We start from the raw sequence: 19,166 nt of genomic DNA, 5'->3' as shown, positions 1-19,166 counted from the left end.
GTGTGTGTGTGTGTGTGTGTGTGTGTGTGTGTGTGTGTGTGTGTGTGTGTGTGTGTGTGTGTGTGTGTGTGTGTGTGTGTGTGTGTGCGTGCGCTGGGTGGTGCAGCAAAAGGTCTGTCAGCAGTGCTGAATATTAGAATCAATAGCCAGGTTCACTGAATGCACACTAAATCAAAGTGACTGAATGTGACCATGATAGAGATGAGCAGGAAAGAGCACAACATCCCGATGATGAAATACAGTTAAAACACTGTGTCTGGGGATGTTGTGGTGAAAATACAGTATATGGACCGGCATTTTTGTTACCATATAAAACTGGATGTTCACCAGGTCAGTCTATGCCATGGAAATGGCAGGTGTTCTTAATGTTTTGTACACTCAGTATAGGTTTGACAGAGAGAGCAGGCTGGTGTACCAGATTAATAGTTTATATATTTTATTTTGAAATGTAATGTTTATTAAATACATCTGATTTGCATTTTCAGATTGCGATTAAGCCAACATGGAATTGCATCAATAAGCAGTTTTAAGGGAAATATATTTGATTGATTTCATGTTTAGTAATAACCATCAGAACACACTAAAGGTGGGTGGGGGCAGCAAGTGTGTGTGTGTGTCTGTGTGTGTGTGAGAGAGAGAGCGAGAGAGCGGGAGAGAGAGAGACTGAGGCAGTCATTATCACAGACAGACAGTGTGTCTTTGTCCGGAGCATGTTAAATGACTATTACAATTACTCTGCACAGTCATATGTTAATGACATTCACTCTCAGAGAATGAATAAATCATGTCTCAGAAAACACATCTGAGTCCATGCTTTAGCAGCTAGGTGTGTGTGTGCATGTGTGCGTTGACGCGGGAGGAAAGACCGAACGGGAACACTACGGCTGAAACATTTAAAGCAGCAAGACAAAAGAAAATCTCTTGTACCCGTTTCCTCCGCCTTGCAGCTTGGTGCTCGATTCCGCTCTAACCGATGCTCAGAGAGATCGTGTGAGAGATTGAGTGCCAGGGACAGAGAGGTGGAGGAGAGAAGTGAGAGAGCGCTGAGAGCGGGAGTGAGAACAGAGCAGGGTGTGAGCGAGATAGACAGAGCGCGAGAACCAGAAAGAACGCGCACATGAAGGAGAGGAGACTGAGAGAAGGGGGGTGTTTTATGTGTGCTGCTTGTGTGTATGAGTGAGGAGCCTTCCTGTCTGGATCGTTAGTCATCTCCAGCCAAGCGCTGGGCTCTGTGCTCTATAGGCTGTACTGACTGAGGAACACAGGGACATACAGACAGAGGCTAGGGGACTTTGAGAGGGCTGTGCAGAGGATGTGCTGGCTGCGTGGGCTCTGTCGCCGTGATCGCTGTCTCCAGACCCCTCAGCTGCCTCTGCTTCGCTCGGCTGCTGGCGCAGGTCCCCACTTAGCCCAGCACTCGGAGGACATCAGCTGTCAGTGGTAGAGAGATGAGCTCCAAGCACTCTTCCGACTGGATCCCCTACAGGTACAGTACAGTTCTCTGTGTGCTAGTCAAGACTCAACAGACCACAAGAGAAGGGAGTGGGTGGATGTTTGTGTGTACAAGTGTGAATAGCTATATATGTTCCAGCACTATTAAGGATAGAGAGAATAAAGGATAAGACCTGGGAGCATGCTTGGAAGTTTAGATTGTTGACATCAATTGACTATTCGCTAAACCCCACAAATCTCAGTGCTTCAATGGATAGAAACTTTCCATGAGTCTGACACCTCAGGTTACCTCACGTGAAAAATGGTTTTATTTAAAATATAAATTGTTTAAATGGTTAAATAATTGAACAGTGCACATGGGGTAGTACTTTCTACTGTGATTCCTGAAATGCAGAGCCTCTTGGAGTATTTTTCGAATCTGAAATTATTTGTTTATTTGCTCAGCTGGTTAGCTATCTCAGTCTCATTGACCACAAAATGTTGCTTACTAGCTAGCCACTTAATATAACTTGTTTTCTCTAAATGCATGTTAGCTAGCGAAGTTTGCCATGTTGTTGATACAACTCCCAACTGCTGTCAACATCAGGATACGATTTGAGAGCACTAGCTAGTTTAGCTCCAAAAGGGATCTGCATCCCAATATGGTGACCAGAGTATGGGCGAGTGGGTGTGTCGAAAGGAAAGTATTGGGCATTAGGAAAGGAGTCGTTGTCGAAAGGAAAGTAGTGGGCATTAGGAAAGGAGTCATTGTCGAAAGGAAAGTAGTGGGCATTAGGAAAGGAGTCGTTGTCGAAAGGAAAGTAGTGGGCAATAGGAAAGGACTGGGTGTGTCAAAAGGAAAGTAGTGGGCATGTGGAAAGGACTGGGTGTGTCGAAAGGAAAGTAGTGGGCATGTCAAAAGGACTGGGTGTGTCAAGGAAAGTAGTGGGCATGTGGAAAGGACTGGGTGTGTCAAGGAAAGTAGTGGGCATTAGGAAAGGAGTGGTTGTGTCACGGAAAGTAGTGGGCATGTGGAAAGGACTGGGTGTGTCGAAAGGAAAGTAGTGGGCATTAGGAAAGGAGTGGTTGTCGAAAGGAAACTAGTGGGCAATAGGAAAGGACTGGGTGTGTCAAAAGGAAAGTAGTTGGCATGTGGAAAGGACTGGGTGTGTCAAAAGGAAAGTAGTTGGCATGTGGAAAGGAGTGGGTGTGTCGATAGGAAAGTAGTTGGCATGTGGAAAGGACTGGGTGTGTCAAAAGGAAAGTAGTTGGCATGTGGAAAGGACTGGGTGTGTCAAAAGGAAAGTAGTGGGCAATAGGAAAGGAGTGGTTGTGTCAAGGAAAGTAGTGGGCATGTGGAAAGGACTGGGTGTGTCGAAAGGAAAGTAGTGGGCATTAGGAAAGGAGTGGTTGTCGAAAGGAAAGTAGTGGGCAATAGGAAAGGACTGGGTGTGTCAAAAGGAAAGTAGTTGGCATGTGGAAAGGACTGGGTGTGTCAAAAGGAAAGTAGTTGGCATGTGGAAAGGAGTGGGTGTGTCGATAGGAAAGTAGTTGGCATGTGGAAAGGAGTGGGTGTGTCGATAGGAAAGTAGTTGGCATGTGGAAAGGACTGGGTGTGTCAAAAGGAAAGTAGTTGGCATGTGGAAAGGACTGGGTGTGTCAAAAGGAAAGTAGTTGGCATGTGGAAAGGACTGGGTGTGTCAAAAGGAAAGTAGTTGGCATGTGGAAAGGAGTGGGTGTGTCGATAGGAAAGTAGTGGGCAATAGGAAAGGACTGGGTGTGTCAAAAGGAAAGTAGTTGGCATGTGGAAAGGACTGGGTGTGTCAAAAGGAAAGTAGTTGGCATGTGGAAAGGACTGGGTGTGTCAAAAGGAAAGTAGTTGGCATGTGGAAAGGAGTGGGTGTGTCGATAGGAAAGTAGTTGGCATGTGGAAAGGACTGGGTGTGTCAAAAGGAAAGTAGTTGGCATGTGGAAAGGACTGGGTGTGTCAAAAGGAAAGTAGTTGGCATGTGGAAAGGAGTGGGTGTGTCGATAGGAAAGTAGTTGGCATGTGGAAAGGACTGGGTGTGTCGATAGGAAAGTAGTTGGCATGTGGACAGGACTGGGTGTGTCAAAAGGAAAGTAGTTGGCATGTGGAAAGGAGTGGGTGTGTCGATAGGAAAGTAGTTGGCATGTGGAAAGGACTGGGTGTGTCGATCAAAAGGAAAGTAGTTGGCATGTGGAAAGGAGTGGGTGTGTCGAAAGCACTCTGCTATGGGTTAGATGGTTTTGATTGGTGTTGGGTGTTTTTATTTTCTTTCATACAATTACCGCACATTGAGCTATCCTACTGTGAGAGTTTGGACTTGTTTTTAAACCAGAGAATTAACCTGAGTCGTATTTCACTGTAAGTTTTATACAAATAACTGTACATTTTCAGGTATAAAACTGATGATTGTTTATTTTTTATTAAAAATATTGATGGTTGTACTGTTGCTTCATGCGTTGTATGTGTGTGCTTCCTATGACTGTCACCCTGATATTGGTTACTAGTTAGCTATTTCGCACGCTGTTGACGGACAGTAGTGCTTGTCAAGCGGGAGAAAAGGGCACTGTGTCCTGGTGTTGCCATTCATGCCCTCCCCATTGAGTAGTAGACAGTTATCAATATAGGCTGCTATCTTAATTGATATTAACAAAATGGCCACATCAGCTTCCGCCGGCGGTTATCGACACGTCGTGCAGTCCAATCAGACACGCAAAATTGTCTTGAGTGGCAAAAAAATCTGCCCAATTGGCTGATTTGCTTTCCATACACCCACTCCTTTCGACACACCAACTCACCCATACTCCGGTCGCCATATTGGGCTGCAGCATCCCATACTTGCCAAAAGCTGTTAGCTAGTAGTTTTGACTGCATGCTGACTGCATGCTCTGGAACTTTGGCAACTACTAAGAATTTTTTAAACCTAACGCTTTGTGCTGGATGTGCCGATGTTCATAGCAAACGGAGCAGCTTTATTTAGGCAAGCCTAAATTACACTGAGTATACAAACATTAAGAACACCTGCTCTTTCCATGACATAGTCTGACCAGGTGAATCTAGGTGAAAGCTATGATCCCTTATTGATGCCACATGTTAAATCCACTTCAATCAGTGTAGATGAAGGGAAGGAGACCGGTTAAAGAAGGATTTTTAAACCCTTAGACCAGGTATTCCCAAACTGGGGTAAGCGCAATGCCGTAGGGGGTGTGCCAAATAAAAATGTGATTTACATAATAAAAAAATCAGTACATTTATATTTTCCAACGGGGCTATACATTTGCGAGATTTTTTTTTCTCTCACCTGAGTAGCCTTGTTTCACTGCCAAAAATTAAACTATCTAATGTTCAGCGAAATAACAACACAATGTCAAATACAGGTAGCTTAGTCAAATAATTAACATCCAATCACATTAACCGTTACTCTCTCGCGGGAAACCTTCACTCTTGTGCAGACATTTAGAAATGAAACATGACAATTTGAAAAATAAGCCACAAGTTTTTTGAGCGAGAATAAAGACTACTTTCGAGTAGTAAGGGATGTATAAAAGCAACAGATACCATTAATAAGAAAGGGCTAGAAGCGTCTTATATGGTGAGCTACCGAGTGGCTAGGACAGGCAAGCCCCATACTATTGTGGAGGACTTAATTCTTCTTGCTGCCGTGGATATGGCTGGGACAATGCTGGGGGAAAACTGATGGAGTAAAATCCATGACAGGGAGACACAGTGGAGTGGTAACGCGCGTGCAAGCAGTTGCTCCCGACGCCACTTGGGTACACTGCAGCATCCACTGAGAGGCTCTTGCTGCCAAGGGAATACCTAGCAGCTTGAAAGACGGTTTGGACACTACAGTGAAAATGTTTAACTTTGTTAAAGCAAGGCCCCTGAACTCTTGTGTATTTTCTGCATTATGCAATGATATGGGCAGTGACCATGTAACGCTTTTACAACATACAGGAGTGTGCTGGTTATCAAGGGGCAAAGTATTGACATGCTTTTTTGAATTGAGAGACAAGCTTAAAGTTTTCTTTACTGACCATAATTTTCACTTGTCTGACCGTTTGCATGATGACGAGTTTCTCACACAACTGACCTATCTGGGTGATATTTTTTCTCACCTGAATGAACTCAATCTAGGATTACAGGGACTGTCCACAACTATATTCAATGTGCGGGACAAAATTGAGGCTATGATTAAGAAGTTTGAGCTCTTTTCTGTCTGCATTAACAAGGACAACACACAGGTCTTTTCATCATTGTATGATTTTTGTTTTGTGTGCAAATGAACTCAAGCTTACGGACAATGTCAAATGTGATATAGTGAAGCACCTGAGTGAGATGGGTGCTCAATTTTGCAGGTACTTTCCCAAACGGATGACACAAACAACTGGATTCGTTATCCGTTTTGTGACCTGCCTCCAGTCCACTTACCGATATCTGAACAAGAGAGCCTCATCATAATTGCAAAAAGCTTTTTGTCACTTCCCACGAAACGGATTGTGACAAACTCGCACTCATTCTTATGTTTTAATAAATGTATCGTATAGTGTGTGTGTGGATATAGAAGTCCTCGAAGGCAGGGAGCTCGGCCCAAGTGATGTACTGGGCTGTCAGCACCACCTTCTTTGACGCCTTGCGGTCGAGGGGGATGCATTTGCCATACCAAGCGGTGATGCAGCCAGTCAATATGCTTTCGATGATGCAGCTGTATAACTTTTTGAGGATCCGAGGGCCCATGACAAATCTTTTCAGCCACCGTGCCCTCTTCACGACTGTTTGGGTGTGTGTGGACTAGAGGTCGACGGATGATGACTTTTCAACACCGATACCAATTATTGGAGGACCAAAAAAGCCGATACCGATTAATCGGACGATTTTTAAAATATATATTTTTATTTATTTATTTGTAATAATGACAATTACAACAATACTGAATTAACACTTATTTTAACTTAATATAATACATCAATAAAATCAATTTAGCCTCAAGTAAATAATGAAACATGTTCAATTTGGTTTAAATAATGCAACAAGTTTTGGAGAAGAAAGTAAATGTGCTAAGTAAGAAAGCTAACGTTTCAGTTCCTTGCTCAGAACATGAGAACATATGAAAGCTGGTGGTTCCTTTTAAGATGAGTCTTCAAAATTCCCAGGTAAGAAGTTTTAGATGGTAGTTATTATAGGAATTATATGACTATTTCCCTCTCTAACATTTGTATTTCATTAACCTTTGACTATTGGATGTTTTTATAGGCACTTTAGTATTGCCAGTGTAACAGTATAGCTTCCGTCCCTCTCCTCGCTCCTCCCTGGGCTCGAACCAGCAACACAACGACAACAGCCACCCTCGAAGCAGCGTTACCCATGCAGAGCAAGGGGAACAACTACTAGAAGGCTCAGAGCGAGTGACGTTTGAAACGCTATTAGCGCACGCTAACTAGCCAGCCATTTCACTTCGGTTACACCAGCCTCATCTCGGGAGTTGATAGGCTTGAAGTCATAAACAGAGCAATGCTTGATGCACAATGAAGAGCTGCTGGCAAAACGCACGAAAGTGCTGTTTGAATGAATGTTTACGGGCCTGCTTCTGCCTACCACCGCTCAGTCAGATACTTAGATGCTTGTATGCTCAGTCAGATTATATGCAATGTAGGACACGCTAGGTAATATCTAGTAATATCATCAGCCATGTGTAGTTAACTAGTGATTATGATTGATCGTTTTTTATAAGATAAGTTTCATGCTAGCTAGCAACTTACTTTGGCTTACTGCATTCGTGTAACAAGCAGTCTCCTTGTGGAGTGCAATGAGAGAGAGGCAGGTCTTTATTGCGTTGGACTAGTTAACTGCAAGATTTGATCCCCCGAGCTGACAAGGTGCAAATCTGTCGTTCTGCCCCTGAACAAGGCAGTTAACCCAACGTTCCTAGGCCGTCATTTAAAATAAGAATGTGTTCTTTAACTGACTTGCCTAGTTAAATAAAGGTGTAAAAAATAAAATTAAAAAAATCGGCAAATCGGCGCCCACAAATACCGATTTCCGATTGTTATGAAAACTTGAAATCGGCCCTAGTTAATCGGCCATTCCGATTAATCGGTCGACCTCTAGTGTGGACCATGTTAAGTCCTTATGTGGATGCCAAGGAACTGGAAGCTCTCGACCCACTCCACAACAGCCTTGTCATTGTGGAGAGGGGCGTGCTCTCCTTTCTTTCTCCAATAATCCACAATCAAGTCCTTGGCCTTACTGACATTGTGGGGGAGGTTGTTGTCCCTGGCACCACAATGCTAAGTCTCTGACATCTTCCCTGTAGGATGACTCGTCGTCTCATCAGCAAACTTGGTGATTGTGTTGGAGTCGTGCGTGACCGCACGGTCGTGAATAAACAGGAAGTACTAAGCACAATTTATGCAGAAATCCAGGTAATTCCAACGGGTTCACATACTTTTTCTTGCCACTGTATGTGTATTGAACACTATTCCAGAGGAAAAACAATATTGTGTGGATGTTTTGGAGTCTAATAACTCTGAGGAGGACGTTGGGAAAAAAATTATTGGGTATTGAGTAGACTGATACCCCATTTAATTTATCCCCAATCCTTAGGTAAAGCTGTACAGTCCAGTGCAATATGAATGTCAATACACACAAAAGGCTGACTTGGGAGGGGATTTCACACAGTCACAGTCCCGCGATAAGAGCTACAATGCTAATATTTGCGTAAACTCTTCACAGTTGTATTCTGTGTGTGTCACCAAATAGACTGATACCCCATTTCATTGCTTCACATTCCAACCTTGTTTAACATGATCTATTCTAAATATGGCACGATTCCACCATTTGTAACCTTCTGCATCACTTTCAAAAACATACTTTTATTTTGAAGGCAAACCGCAAATTCCACTATTGTGCCTAATCCTTATTGTGGCTAGCTTCACAACACATAACCCGGTCCGGTCGAGCCTCACTAGCCAGATGAAGCTAGCTGTCTGCTTATAATGTTAGCTTTGGGCAACAGGGTAAAGTAGCTGGCTAGCTATTTATTTTCATGAACCGAAGTTCAATTTTATTAGGCAAACAACAAGTGGCTACCTAGCTAATACTTACTCACAAGGATTCATAAATCATTGCTAAGAATAATGAAAATGATTTCAGTTTCTACTGGTCATTTGTTTTCAGGATGGTTGTATTGGTGCTAGCTAGGTACCAAGCTAACTAGCTTCCCCAGAAGTTGCAGTCGAATAAATGATGCTTTATTACTAACGTGGTATTGTAAACACATTGTTTGTGGCTGGTGTTTACTTGTTTGCTGATATTTCTGTACAGCTTTGACAGTGCTACTGATAGTAGTGGTGGCTCTTGGCTTGCACGTGCAAATTCAGAACACACAACATTCTATAATAGAACTGTATTATTTGACGTGTCAAATTAAGAGCTTTTTTAACGCATAAAATAGTATTATTTTATTTTTATTTTTTTTGACACGCAAGACCCAAACGGCTATTTCTGTGTAGCTCCGGTAGGCCAACATCTAAAAATAGCACACTTGGTAATGTGTACCGGTGCTCGACCAGTCGGCGAAAGCCAACATCACCCTCGACAGAGAACGATTGATTGTCAAGGGCAATGAATTCCATTATCTTGGCGTTAATGGATTTCGCCTTTGAGTTGTCTCGCTGAAATGTTCTTACTCTTTCAAATGACTGCTCGACTTGTTAACTGCTCGATCCACACAGCAGACTTCATGGGCTAGGTTAGGAATGCTACAGTATGTGGAGCGCAAAATTTTACGCGGCATCATTACGCCATGTACTTACATTATATAGATATGCAAATCAGCTTTGACATCGGTTTTGCACATCGGTGTTAAGCTAGACGTTGGACCGATACCGATGTTGGCATTTTTAGCTAATATTGTCCGATTCCGATATGTTCACCGATATATTGTGCATCCCTAGTTGAAAGCTGAGCTGTAGTCTGAACAGCATTCTCACATAGTTATTTTCCCTCCCATTTGTCCAGGTGGGAGAGGGCAGTGTGAAGTGCAATTGAGATTGCTTCATCTGTGGATCTGTTGGGGCGGTGTCGCGACTCTCCTGTGAAGATCTGAAGGATCAGGTTACAGTGGATCCGCTCTACAGCGCCCTCTCTCAGTCCATACACTGAAATGGTTAGAGACCAGTACATTACCGGGTTGCTATGGGTGTGTAAAATGGTTCTAGCTCTACATTAGATCAGCGTGACCGACAGCAAGAGCTGAAAGGTACGAAATTGTTATAAACTCTGAAACTCGAAGAAGACTATTGAGGAACATTCAGTCTGCAGCTGTTTAAGTAAACTCGACCGAGAACCACCGGGTGGTACGTTGAAAGATCCATTCTAACAAACATTTCCTCTGGAAGATCCGTTCTCACAGACACCTGAAACCAAGAAGCTACAACTACAAAAGACATGGTGTTCTCTGGTGGACAACCAGAGACTTACACAACCCAAGACTTTCTGTCCAATTACTCGCCGTAGATGGATCGATTGTTTTCAACAGAGAGACAGCAAAGACATACACACGTAAATATGTTAATTGCAATTATTTCGAATGAGCGGCCGTTCATGTACAAAGTATTCACATTTCCTTGAGCATAGTTATCAGCTGTGTGTACGTTAGTGGAATTCCTTTCTCTCTCTTTTGAATCCGCAATTTTGTGTAACAAGCTGCCATATCAGTTTAGTCCACTAGGGACTTTTCATTGCATTGTGTATTAATTCATGTGTAAGCTATCCTGTTTGTGTGTTTATGTAATTCTGTGTGATTATTTAGTTACTTAGTAAATAAATAATTAAGCCAATTTGTGTATCGCTGATTCATCATTTATGCTAGGGTTCGTGCGGATATCCAAGAGTTTTGCGACATTCAGAATGAAACTGAAGGTAAATAAGAATTCATGATTTGACTGTGACTGATGTAAGAGATATATCTTTAGAGTTTAGTCGGGAGATAGTAACTTGTTAAATAACTTTTCCCGTGATGCCCCTGATTACTACTTAATTAATTGTTATATGAATAATTTAATCGCGTAAAAATTGAATGTGGTATGTAATAATTTTAGAAAATAGCAGACACGTTAATGATTGTCAATACACGACAGCGGTATGCAAATTGGAGTGGGCCTAGGGTGTCTGGGATGATGGTGTTGATGTGTGTCATGACCAGCCTTTCAAAGCACTTCATAATTACAGATATGAGTGCTACAGGGCGATAGTCATTTAGGTAGGTCACTTTTGAGCTCTTGGGGCTTTGCTTGGCTCATCGCGCTCTAGCGCCTCCAGGCTCACTTCGGTCATCAGTTGAATGGTGTTTCCTCTGACACATTGGTGCAGCTGGCTTCCGGGTTAAGTGGGCGGGTGTTAAGAAGCGCAGTTTGGCAGGTCGCATGACTCGACCTTCGCCTTTCCCGAGCCCGTTGGGGAGTTGCAGTGATGAGACAAGATCGCAATTGGATATCACGAAATTGGGGAGAAAAATGGGGTACATTTTTTAAATAATAATGTCTGTGAAGACAGTTGCCCAGCTGGTCTACGCATGCTTTGAGAATGCCCCCTGGGATTCTGTGATTGTTAACCTGTTTATACATTTTGCTCAGCTTTGGTCACGGAGAGCGAGATCACGGTCATCTGGAAAAACAGGGGGTTTCATACAAGGTACAGTGTTATATTCCTCAAAGCAAGAATAAAAGGCATTTAGATCATATGGGAGTTCAGCATCTCTGGGAAACTCATGGCTGGGTTTCCCTTTGTAATTCGTTATCGTCTGCAAGCATGTTTGATGTCTCGTCGGAGGTCGTAGTGGGCTTTCTTGAATGTGTCCATGTCCATGCCCCGTTCCTTGTAAGCGGTAGGTCTGGCCTTTAGCCCAGCACGAATATTGCCTGCAATCTATGTTTTTTTGATTTGGGTACATACTTATAGTCACTGTGGGGGCGACATGCTCCATGCACTTATTGATGAAGCATGTGACTATTGTGGTAAACTTCTCAATGCTATCGGATTGATTGCATTCATGCTTGCACCATGCAGTCTTTTATCAGTTATTTTCCTTCTCTGTACTACCTGCAGCATGATACATTTTTCTGTGGCCACCTGATAGACTGTTGGTGGTCAGAGCTCAAATGGAGAAGTGGGTATTAATCTTGCTGTAGAATTTATTGAGGCCAGGCGGGCCAGCAGGTCAAACGAACAACTAAAATTAACGAGTCACCCGGAGAAATGAATCATGACTTTCAAGTCAAAAGAGTAGTTCAAAAAGAACAAATCACTGCACAGCACTAGCCTCAAGATGATTGGTTTTGACCACTAGAAAGTTTTGCTTCCCTCCCGCTCGTCACTATTTTAGTTCAGTGCAGTTTGAAAGCACTACTTGATTGTACCCGCAAAACACCAGTCTCAACGTCAACAATGAAGAGGCAACTCCGGAATGCTGGCCTTCTAGGCAGAGTTGCAAAGAAAAAGCCATATCTCAGACTCGCCAATTAAAAGAAAAGATTAAGATGGGCAAAAGAACACAGACACTGGACAGAGGAACTCTGCCTAGAAGGCCAGCATCCCGGAGTCGCCTCTTCACTGTTGACGTTGAGATGGGTGTTTTGCAGGTACTATTTAATGACGCTGCCAGTTGAGGACTTGTGAGGTGTCTGTTTCTCAAACTAAACACTCAAATATACTTGTCCTCGTGCTCAGTTGTGCACCAGGCCTTCCACTCCTCTTTCTATTCTGGTTAGAGACAGTTTGCACTGCTCTGTGAAGGGAGCAGTACACAGCATTGTATGAGATCTTCAGTTTCTTGCCAATTTCTCGCATGGAATAGCCTTCATTTCTCAGAACAAGAATAGACTGACGAGTTTCAGAAGAAAGTCTTTGTTTCTGGCCATTTTGAGCCTGTAATCGAACCCACAAATGCTGATGCTCCAGATACTCAACTAGTCTAAGAAGGCCAGTTTTATTGGTTCTTTAATTAGCACAACAGTTTTCAGCTGTGCTAACAAAAATGCAAAATAGTTTTCCAATGATCAATTAGCTTTTGAAAATGATAAACTTGGATTAGCTAACACAACTTGCCATTGGAACACAGGAGTGATGATTGCTGATAAAGGGCCTCTGTACGCCTATGTATATATTCTATAAGAATGTTGCCATTTCCAGCTACAATAGTCATTTACAACATTAACAATGCCTACACTGTATTTCTGATCAATTTGATGTTATTTTAATGGACCAAAAATGTGCTTTTCTTTCAAAAACAAGGACCTTTCTAAGTGACCCCAAACTTTTGAACGGTAGTGTATATACAGTGGCGCAAAAAAATATTTGGTCAGCCACCAATTGTGCAAGTCCTCCCACTTAAAAAGATGAGAGAGGCCTGTAATTTTCATCATAGGTACAGTTCAACTATGACAGACAATATGAGAGAGAAAAAAATCCAGAAAATCACATTGCAGGATTTTTAATGAATTTATTTGCAAAATATGGTGGAAAATAAGTATTTGGTCAATAACAAAAGTTTATCTCAATACTATTATATACCCTTTGTTGGCAATGACAGAGGTCAAACGGTTTCTGTAAGTCTTCACAAGGTTTTCACACACTGTTGATGGTATTTTGGCCCATTCCTCCATGCAGATATTCTCTAGAGCATTGATGTTTTGGGGCTGTTGCTGGGAAATACAGATTTTCAACTCCCTCCAAAGATTTTCTATGGGGTTGAGATCTGGAGACTGGCAAGGCCACTCCAGGACCTTGAAATGCTTCTTACGAAGCCACTCCTTTGTTGCCCGGGCGGTGTGTTTGGGATCATTGTCATGCTGAAAGACCCAGCCACGTTTCATCTTCAATGCCCTTGCTGATGGAAGGAGGTTTTCACTCAAAATCTCACGATACATGACCCCATTCATTCTTTCCTTTACACGGATCAGTCGTCCTGATCCCTTTGCAGAAAAACAGCCCCAAAGCATGATGTTTCCACCCCCATGCTTCACAGTAGGTATGGTGTTCTTTGGATGCAACTCAGCATTCATTGTCCTCCAAACACGACGAGTTGAGTTTTTACCAAAAATGTATATTTTGGTTTCATCTGACCATATGACATTCTCCCAGTCTTCTTCTGGATCATCCAAATGCTCTCTAGCAAACTTCAGACGGGCCTGGACATGTACTGGCTTAAACAGGGGGACACGTCTGGCACTGCAGGATTTGAGTCCCTGGCGGCGTAGTGTGTTACTGATGGTAGGCTTTGTTACTTTAGTCCCAGCTCTCTGCAGGTCATTCACTACGTCCCCCTGTGTGGTTCTGGGATTTTTGCTCACCGTTCTTGTGATCATTTTGACCCCACGGGGTGAGATCTTGCGTGGAGCCCCAGATCGAGGGAGATTATTAGTGGTCTTGTATGTCTTCCATTTCCTAATATTTGCTCCCACAGTTGATTTCTTCAAACCAAGCTGCTTACCTATTGCAGATTCAGTCTTCCCAGACGGGTGCGGGTCTACAATTTTGTTTCTGTTGTCCTTTGACAGCTCTTTGGTCTTGGCCATAGTGGAGTTTGGAGTGTGACTGTTTGAGGTTGTGGACAGGTGTCTTTTATAATGATAACAAGTTCAAACAGGTGCCATTAATACAGGTAACGAGTGGAGGACAGAGGAGCCTCTTAAAGAAGAAGTTACAGGTCTGTGAGAGTCAGAAATCTTGCTTGTTTGTAGGTGACCAAATTTTCCACCATAATTTGCAAATAAATGAATTAAACATCCTACAATGTGATTTTCTGGATTTTCTTTCTCATTTTGTCTGTCATAGTTGAAGTGTTCCAATGATGAAAATTACAGGCCTCATCTTTTTTATTGGGAAAACTTGCACAATTGGTGGCTGACTAAATACTTTTTTACCCCACTGTATGTTATTATTTTGACTTTTTTGGGGTGAATGGCCGCCACCGCTCATGAGCGCTACATTCAGAACTACTGGCTAAAAATATACAAGTGTACTGGAGAATCTCTTTCGTTCAGAGCCATTCAGTGGCTAGCCACGTTATAAACATCATTTTTACCAGGTTCCCATGAAGCAATTGTAATGAAAACCCACCACAACATACCAGAGAGTTTACCTGATTAGTAAAGGATAGTAGTCTGTGTTTAATTTCATGGTGTATTAAAAACACAGTTTGAGATCATTGTGAGGGGATTTCACCAGTGGTTTGAAGGGGGAATTGGGCTTCCTGGGGAAAATGTCTGCTACAACAGTAACCAAGGGGGAGGGGCTTTGTGAAGGGTCTGTTGTGGTCATTGGTGTGTGGTAGTATCTAATTGATGTTTATTTGGTTTTGTCTTTCAAGAATGATGAAAAACTCACTGTATCTCTTATAATAACTGTAGTAGTTATGACTGGTTATTCATGTGAAAATATTTTGGACCTGTCTTTATAGTGTATTTATTGACCCACTTTTTTAATAACATAAAACTGTAGGAGACATTCAATTCCAATGTTGCGTAGGTTACTGTGTTATTGGTGAGTTGTAAAGTCTGCTGATATGAAAGTCTATTTAGGGAATATATGGCACCGTTTTACTGTAATCCAATTACATGGGGATTTTCTCATGCAGAATCTGGTGTAATAGAATCCATAAAAAGCTCTGCTCATTTCCCCCAAAGTGTATTTTCTCCACTACTATCACCTTGGGAAGCAGCAGCCATTGTTTTGCTCTGTGTGACCCCTGCATGTCTCTCCCCATACATTGATAATGCGTTCTGCTGATTATAGGCATTCTCGAGTCACAATCTAATCACAATCTTGTTCACCTAATACATTTTTTGCACTATTAGTTAGAGCATGTAAGTAAGCATTTCACTGTAAGGTGTTGTACTCGGTGCACGTGACAAATAAACTTTGATTTGATCTGCCCGAATGGTTAATAATGTCAGTGTTATTTATCAGTTAGCTTCTTTTTGGGTGAAATAAAGACTTATGCCTGTTCTCAAAGACATTACTACTGCTACTGTTGATACTGCTGCTGCTGTTGCCTCCAAGAGAAGCCCCATTACCATGGTTGCACTGCTTCCTCTGCTCCTATTGGCTCCCTGTTGCTATAAGTTACGGAGCTGGCTTGCCATGAATCTCATTGAGAGATTGCGTCAGGAGAACTGGCCTCCTATGATAGAGCAATAAAGGTAGTGATAGATCTGTGTGTACGTATGTACACGTACTCATGTTGCTGCTTCTAAGAGAGCACACACAGATACACACACCAACATTAAACACATACACTTGAGTGTCCTGGATTTGTATTTGACAGGTTCTAGGGTTTCTAACCCCACTTATTAGAGGATGTATTCATCTGAGAGGAAGAGCAACCATAAGGATTGGTTCAATATGACCCTACCAGGAACAGTAGTTCAAAATATCTGTTATCATTTCAGTTAATCTAGGGAACTAATAAGTTCCTTTCATTAAATCAAATTTCCTCATAGAAAATAATAATTTAACATGTCATTTAATTTGCTTTTGTATCCTTAAGCATGCTCTTTTTGCTGTATAGTTTCTTGTTAAGCATGTTCATCGTTAAGTGTTTTAATGACAAATTACTTTGAAGAGAACTCTTCAAAAAATGTTTCTTATATGTTTGCTATATGAAGATGTGATTACGATGTTGAGTGATATAGCAGTAGTCAATGACATTAGTAATGTAGATAATAAAGGTGATATTGACGTTGTAGGCCTAGGTGTTAAAAGTAATAGACAGGATGACGTATTAGGTGACGCAGTGTCCTATTTAATAACTGACCTCAGGGACAAGAGCCCTTAAACAACACACTACACTGACATACTGAGGCACTGCCACAGAGTCACATTGCTTACCTGTGGGAGGTTGATATGGGAGGGGAGCTCCCAGAGTGGGTGTTCCTCTCGACTTGGAGGCCTGGCCAGCCTGTCATGGATGGTTTCTCAGAGCAATAAGCAGTTCCTCCCATCAGATGGAGCCTACCTGGTGCTTTCTATGAAAAACGTATGTATGGGGCCTGGTGAAGAAGCTGGGCGAGACGAGGGGAGGTGACCTGGGGACTCAGCTGCACCTCTGTGGCCTCTCATGAATCCCATGTGAGCCAGCTCTAAGCCAGCCCAGTATACCAGATTCACCCTGGCTCCGGCAGGTCACAGCCAAACACACACAGCACTGCCAGGGAGGGACGTCAGGCTACCTGTACTGTTCCTACTGTACACAGCGAACAATTATTTTATATATACAGTGCCTTGCGAAAGTATTCGGCCCCCTTGAACTTTGCGACCTTTTGCCACATTTCAGGCTTCAAACATAAAGATATAAAACTGTATTTTTTTGTGAAGAATCAACAACAAGTGGGACACAATCATGAAGTGGAACGACATTTATTGGATATTTCAAACTTTTTTAACAAATCAAAAACTGAAAAATTGGGCGTGCAAAATTATTCAGCTTAAAACATCCCCCTTAAGTTAATACTTTGTAGCACAACCTTTTGCTGAGATTACAGCTGTAAGTCGCTTGGGGTATGTCTCTATCAGTTTGGCGAGCAACACAGGAACACACCATACCCACTGTCAAACATGGTGGTGCACATCGAGAGACTGAAATTTTTAGAGAGTTGAAGTCGGAAGTTTACATATATGAGTTGAAGTCGGAAGTTTACATACACCTTAGCCAAATACATTTAAACTCAGTTTTTCACAATTCCTGACATTTCATCCTAGTAAAGATTCCCTGTCGAGGTCAGTTAGCATCACCACTTTATTTTAAGAATGTGAAATGTCAGAATAATAGTTGAGAGAATGATTTATTTACTTCAGCATTTCTTTCTTTCATCACATTCTCAGTGGGTCAGAAGTTTACATACACTCAATTAGTAAGTAAGTCGCTCTGGATAAGAGCGTCTGCTAAATGACTTAAATGTAAATGTAGTATTTAGTAGCATTGCCTTTAAATAGTTTAACTTGGGTCAAACGTTTCAGGTAGCCTTCCACAAGCTTCCCACAATAAGTTGGGTGAATTTTGGCCCATTTGTCCTGACAGAGATGGTGCAACTGAGTCGGGTTTGTTGGCTTCCTTGCTCGCACATGCTTTTTCAGTTCTGCCCACAAATGTTCTATGGGATTGAGGTCAGGGCTTTGTGATGGCCACTCCAATACCTTGACTTGTTGTCCTTAAGCCATTTTGTCACAAATTTGGAAGTATGCTTGGGGTCATTGTCCATTTGGAAGACCCATTTGCGATCAAGCTTTAACTTCCTGACTGATATCTTGAGATGTTGCTTCAATATATCAACATAATTTTCCTGCCTCATGATGCCATCTATTTTGTGAAGTGCACCAGTCCCTCCTGCAGCAAAGCACCCCGACAACATGATGCTGCCACCCCTGTGCTTCACGGTTGTGATGGTGTTCTTCAGCTTGCAATTCCCCCCCCCTTTCCTCCAAACATAACAATGGTCATTATGGCCAAACAGTTCCATTTTTGTTTCATCAGACCAGAGGACATTTTTCCAAAAAGTCTGATCTTTGTCCCCATGTGCAGTTGCAAACCGTTGTCTGGCTTTTTTATGGCGGTTTGGATCAGTGACTTCTTCCCTGCTGAGCAGCCTTTCAGGTTATGTCAATATAGGACTCATCTTACTGTGGCTATAGATACATTTGTACCTGTTTCCTCCAGCATCTTCACAAGGTCCTTTGCTGTTGTTCTGGGATTGATTCGCACCAAAGTCCGTTCATCTCTAGGAGACAGAACGCGTCTCTTTCCTGAGCGGTATGACGGCTGTGTGGTCCCATGGTGTTTATACTTATGTACTATTGTTTGTACAGATGAACATGGTACCTTCAGGCGTTTATAAATTGCTCCCAAGGATGAACCAGACTTGTGGAGGTCTGCAATTCTTTTTCTGAGGTCTTGGCTGATTTCTTTTGATTTTCCCATGATGTCAAGCAAAGAGGCACTGAGTTTGAAGGTAGGCCTTGAAATACATCCACAGGTACACCTCCAATTCACTGAAATTATGTCAATCAGAAGCTTGTAAAGCCATTACATAATTGTCTGGAATTTTCCAAGCTGTTTAAAGGCACAGTCAACTTAGTGTATGTAAACTTCTGACCCACTGGAATTGTGATACAGTGAATTATAAGTCAAATAATCTGTCTGTAAACAATTGTTGGAAAAATGACTTGTGATTCATGCACAAAGTAGATGTCCTAACCGACTTGCCAAAACTATAGTTTGTTAACAAGAAATTTGTGGAGTGGTGGAAAAACTAATTTTATTGACTCCAAACTAAGTGTATGTAAACTTTGGACTTCAAATGTACCTACTGTAAAAAAGTGCCAAACACTTTAAAGTACACAAACGTTTTAAATTTCAGCCACGTACTGTATTGTGCATACTTAGAAACACATGTATATGTATACTGTACGTACACAGGCTTCTTGAATATAGTGTAAGAACAATCATATATGACCAATTTCTATGAAAATTTTCGATATTTAAACCGATGTAAAAACAGCATCAAGGACTTTGTTGAATTGGCATGATTTCAGAGAAATGCCATTGAAAACCTGTACGATATTGAGTTTATTAGAGAGAGTATCAGGGAAAAATATGTCCCTGTTATATTATATAAAATGTAATGTAAGGCATTTGATCTAATTGTTTTATAAT

The 19,166-nt window shown here is 42.0% G+C and overlaps 1 protein-coding gene across 3 annotated transcripts in view; it reads left to right on the top strand.

Annotated features, from left to right (window-relative positions):
- LOC135557787 (tubby protein-like) overlaps positions 1 to 19,166 on the top strand; it is a 113,869-nt gene that overhangs the window by 47,386 nt on the left and 47,317 nt on the right. The window contains exon 1 of one of the 3 annotated variants that reach the window (XM_064991403.1): positions 1,003 to 1,486. The exons of the other annotated variants lie outside the window; for them this stretch is intronic. Coding sequence (XP_064847475.1) covers positions 1,449 to 1,486 — 38 coding nt within the window. The 5' untranslated portion in view covers positions 1,003 to 1,448. Of the gene's footprint in view, positions 1 to 1,002; positions 1,487 to 19,166 lie in introns of those variants that run through there. 3 annotated transcript variants of the gene reach the window in all.

The sequence above is a fragment of the Oncorhynchus masou genome, chromosome 2 (genome assembly GCF_036934945.1).
Source record: "Oncorhynchus masou masou isolate Uvic2021 chromosome 2, UVic_Omas_1.1, whole genome shotgun sequence".
NCBI classification, from domain to species: Eukaryota; Metazoa; Chordata; class Actinopteri; order Salmoniformes; family Salmonidae; genus Oncorhynchus; species Oncorhynchus masou.
Note: the sequence above shows the minus strand (reverse complement) of the source record. Positions and strands in the feature narration are given on the sequence as shown.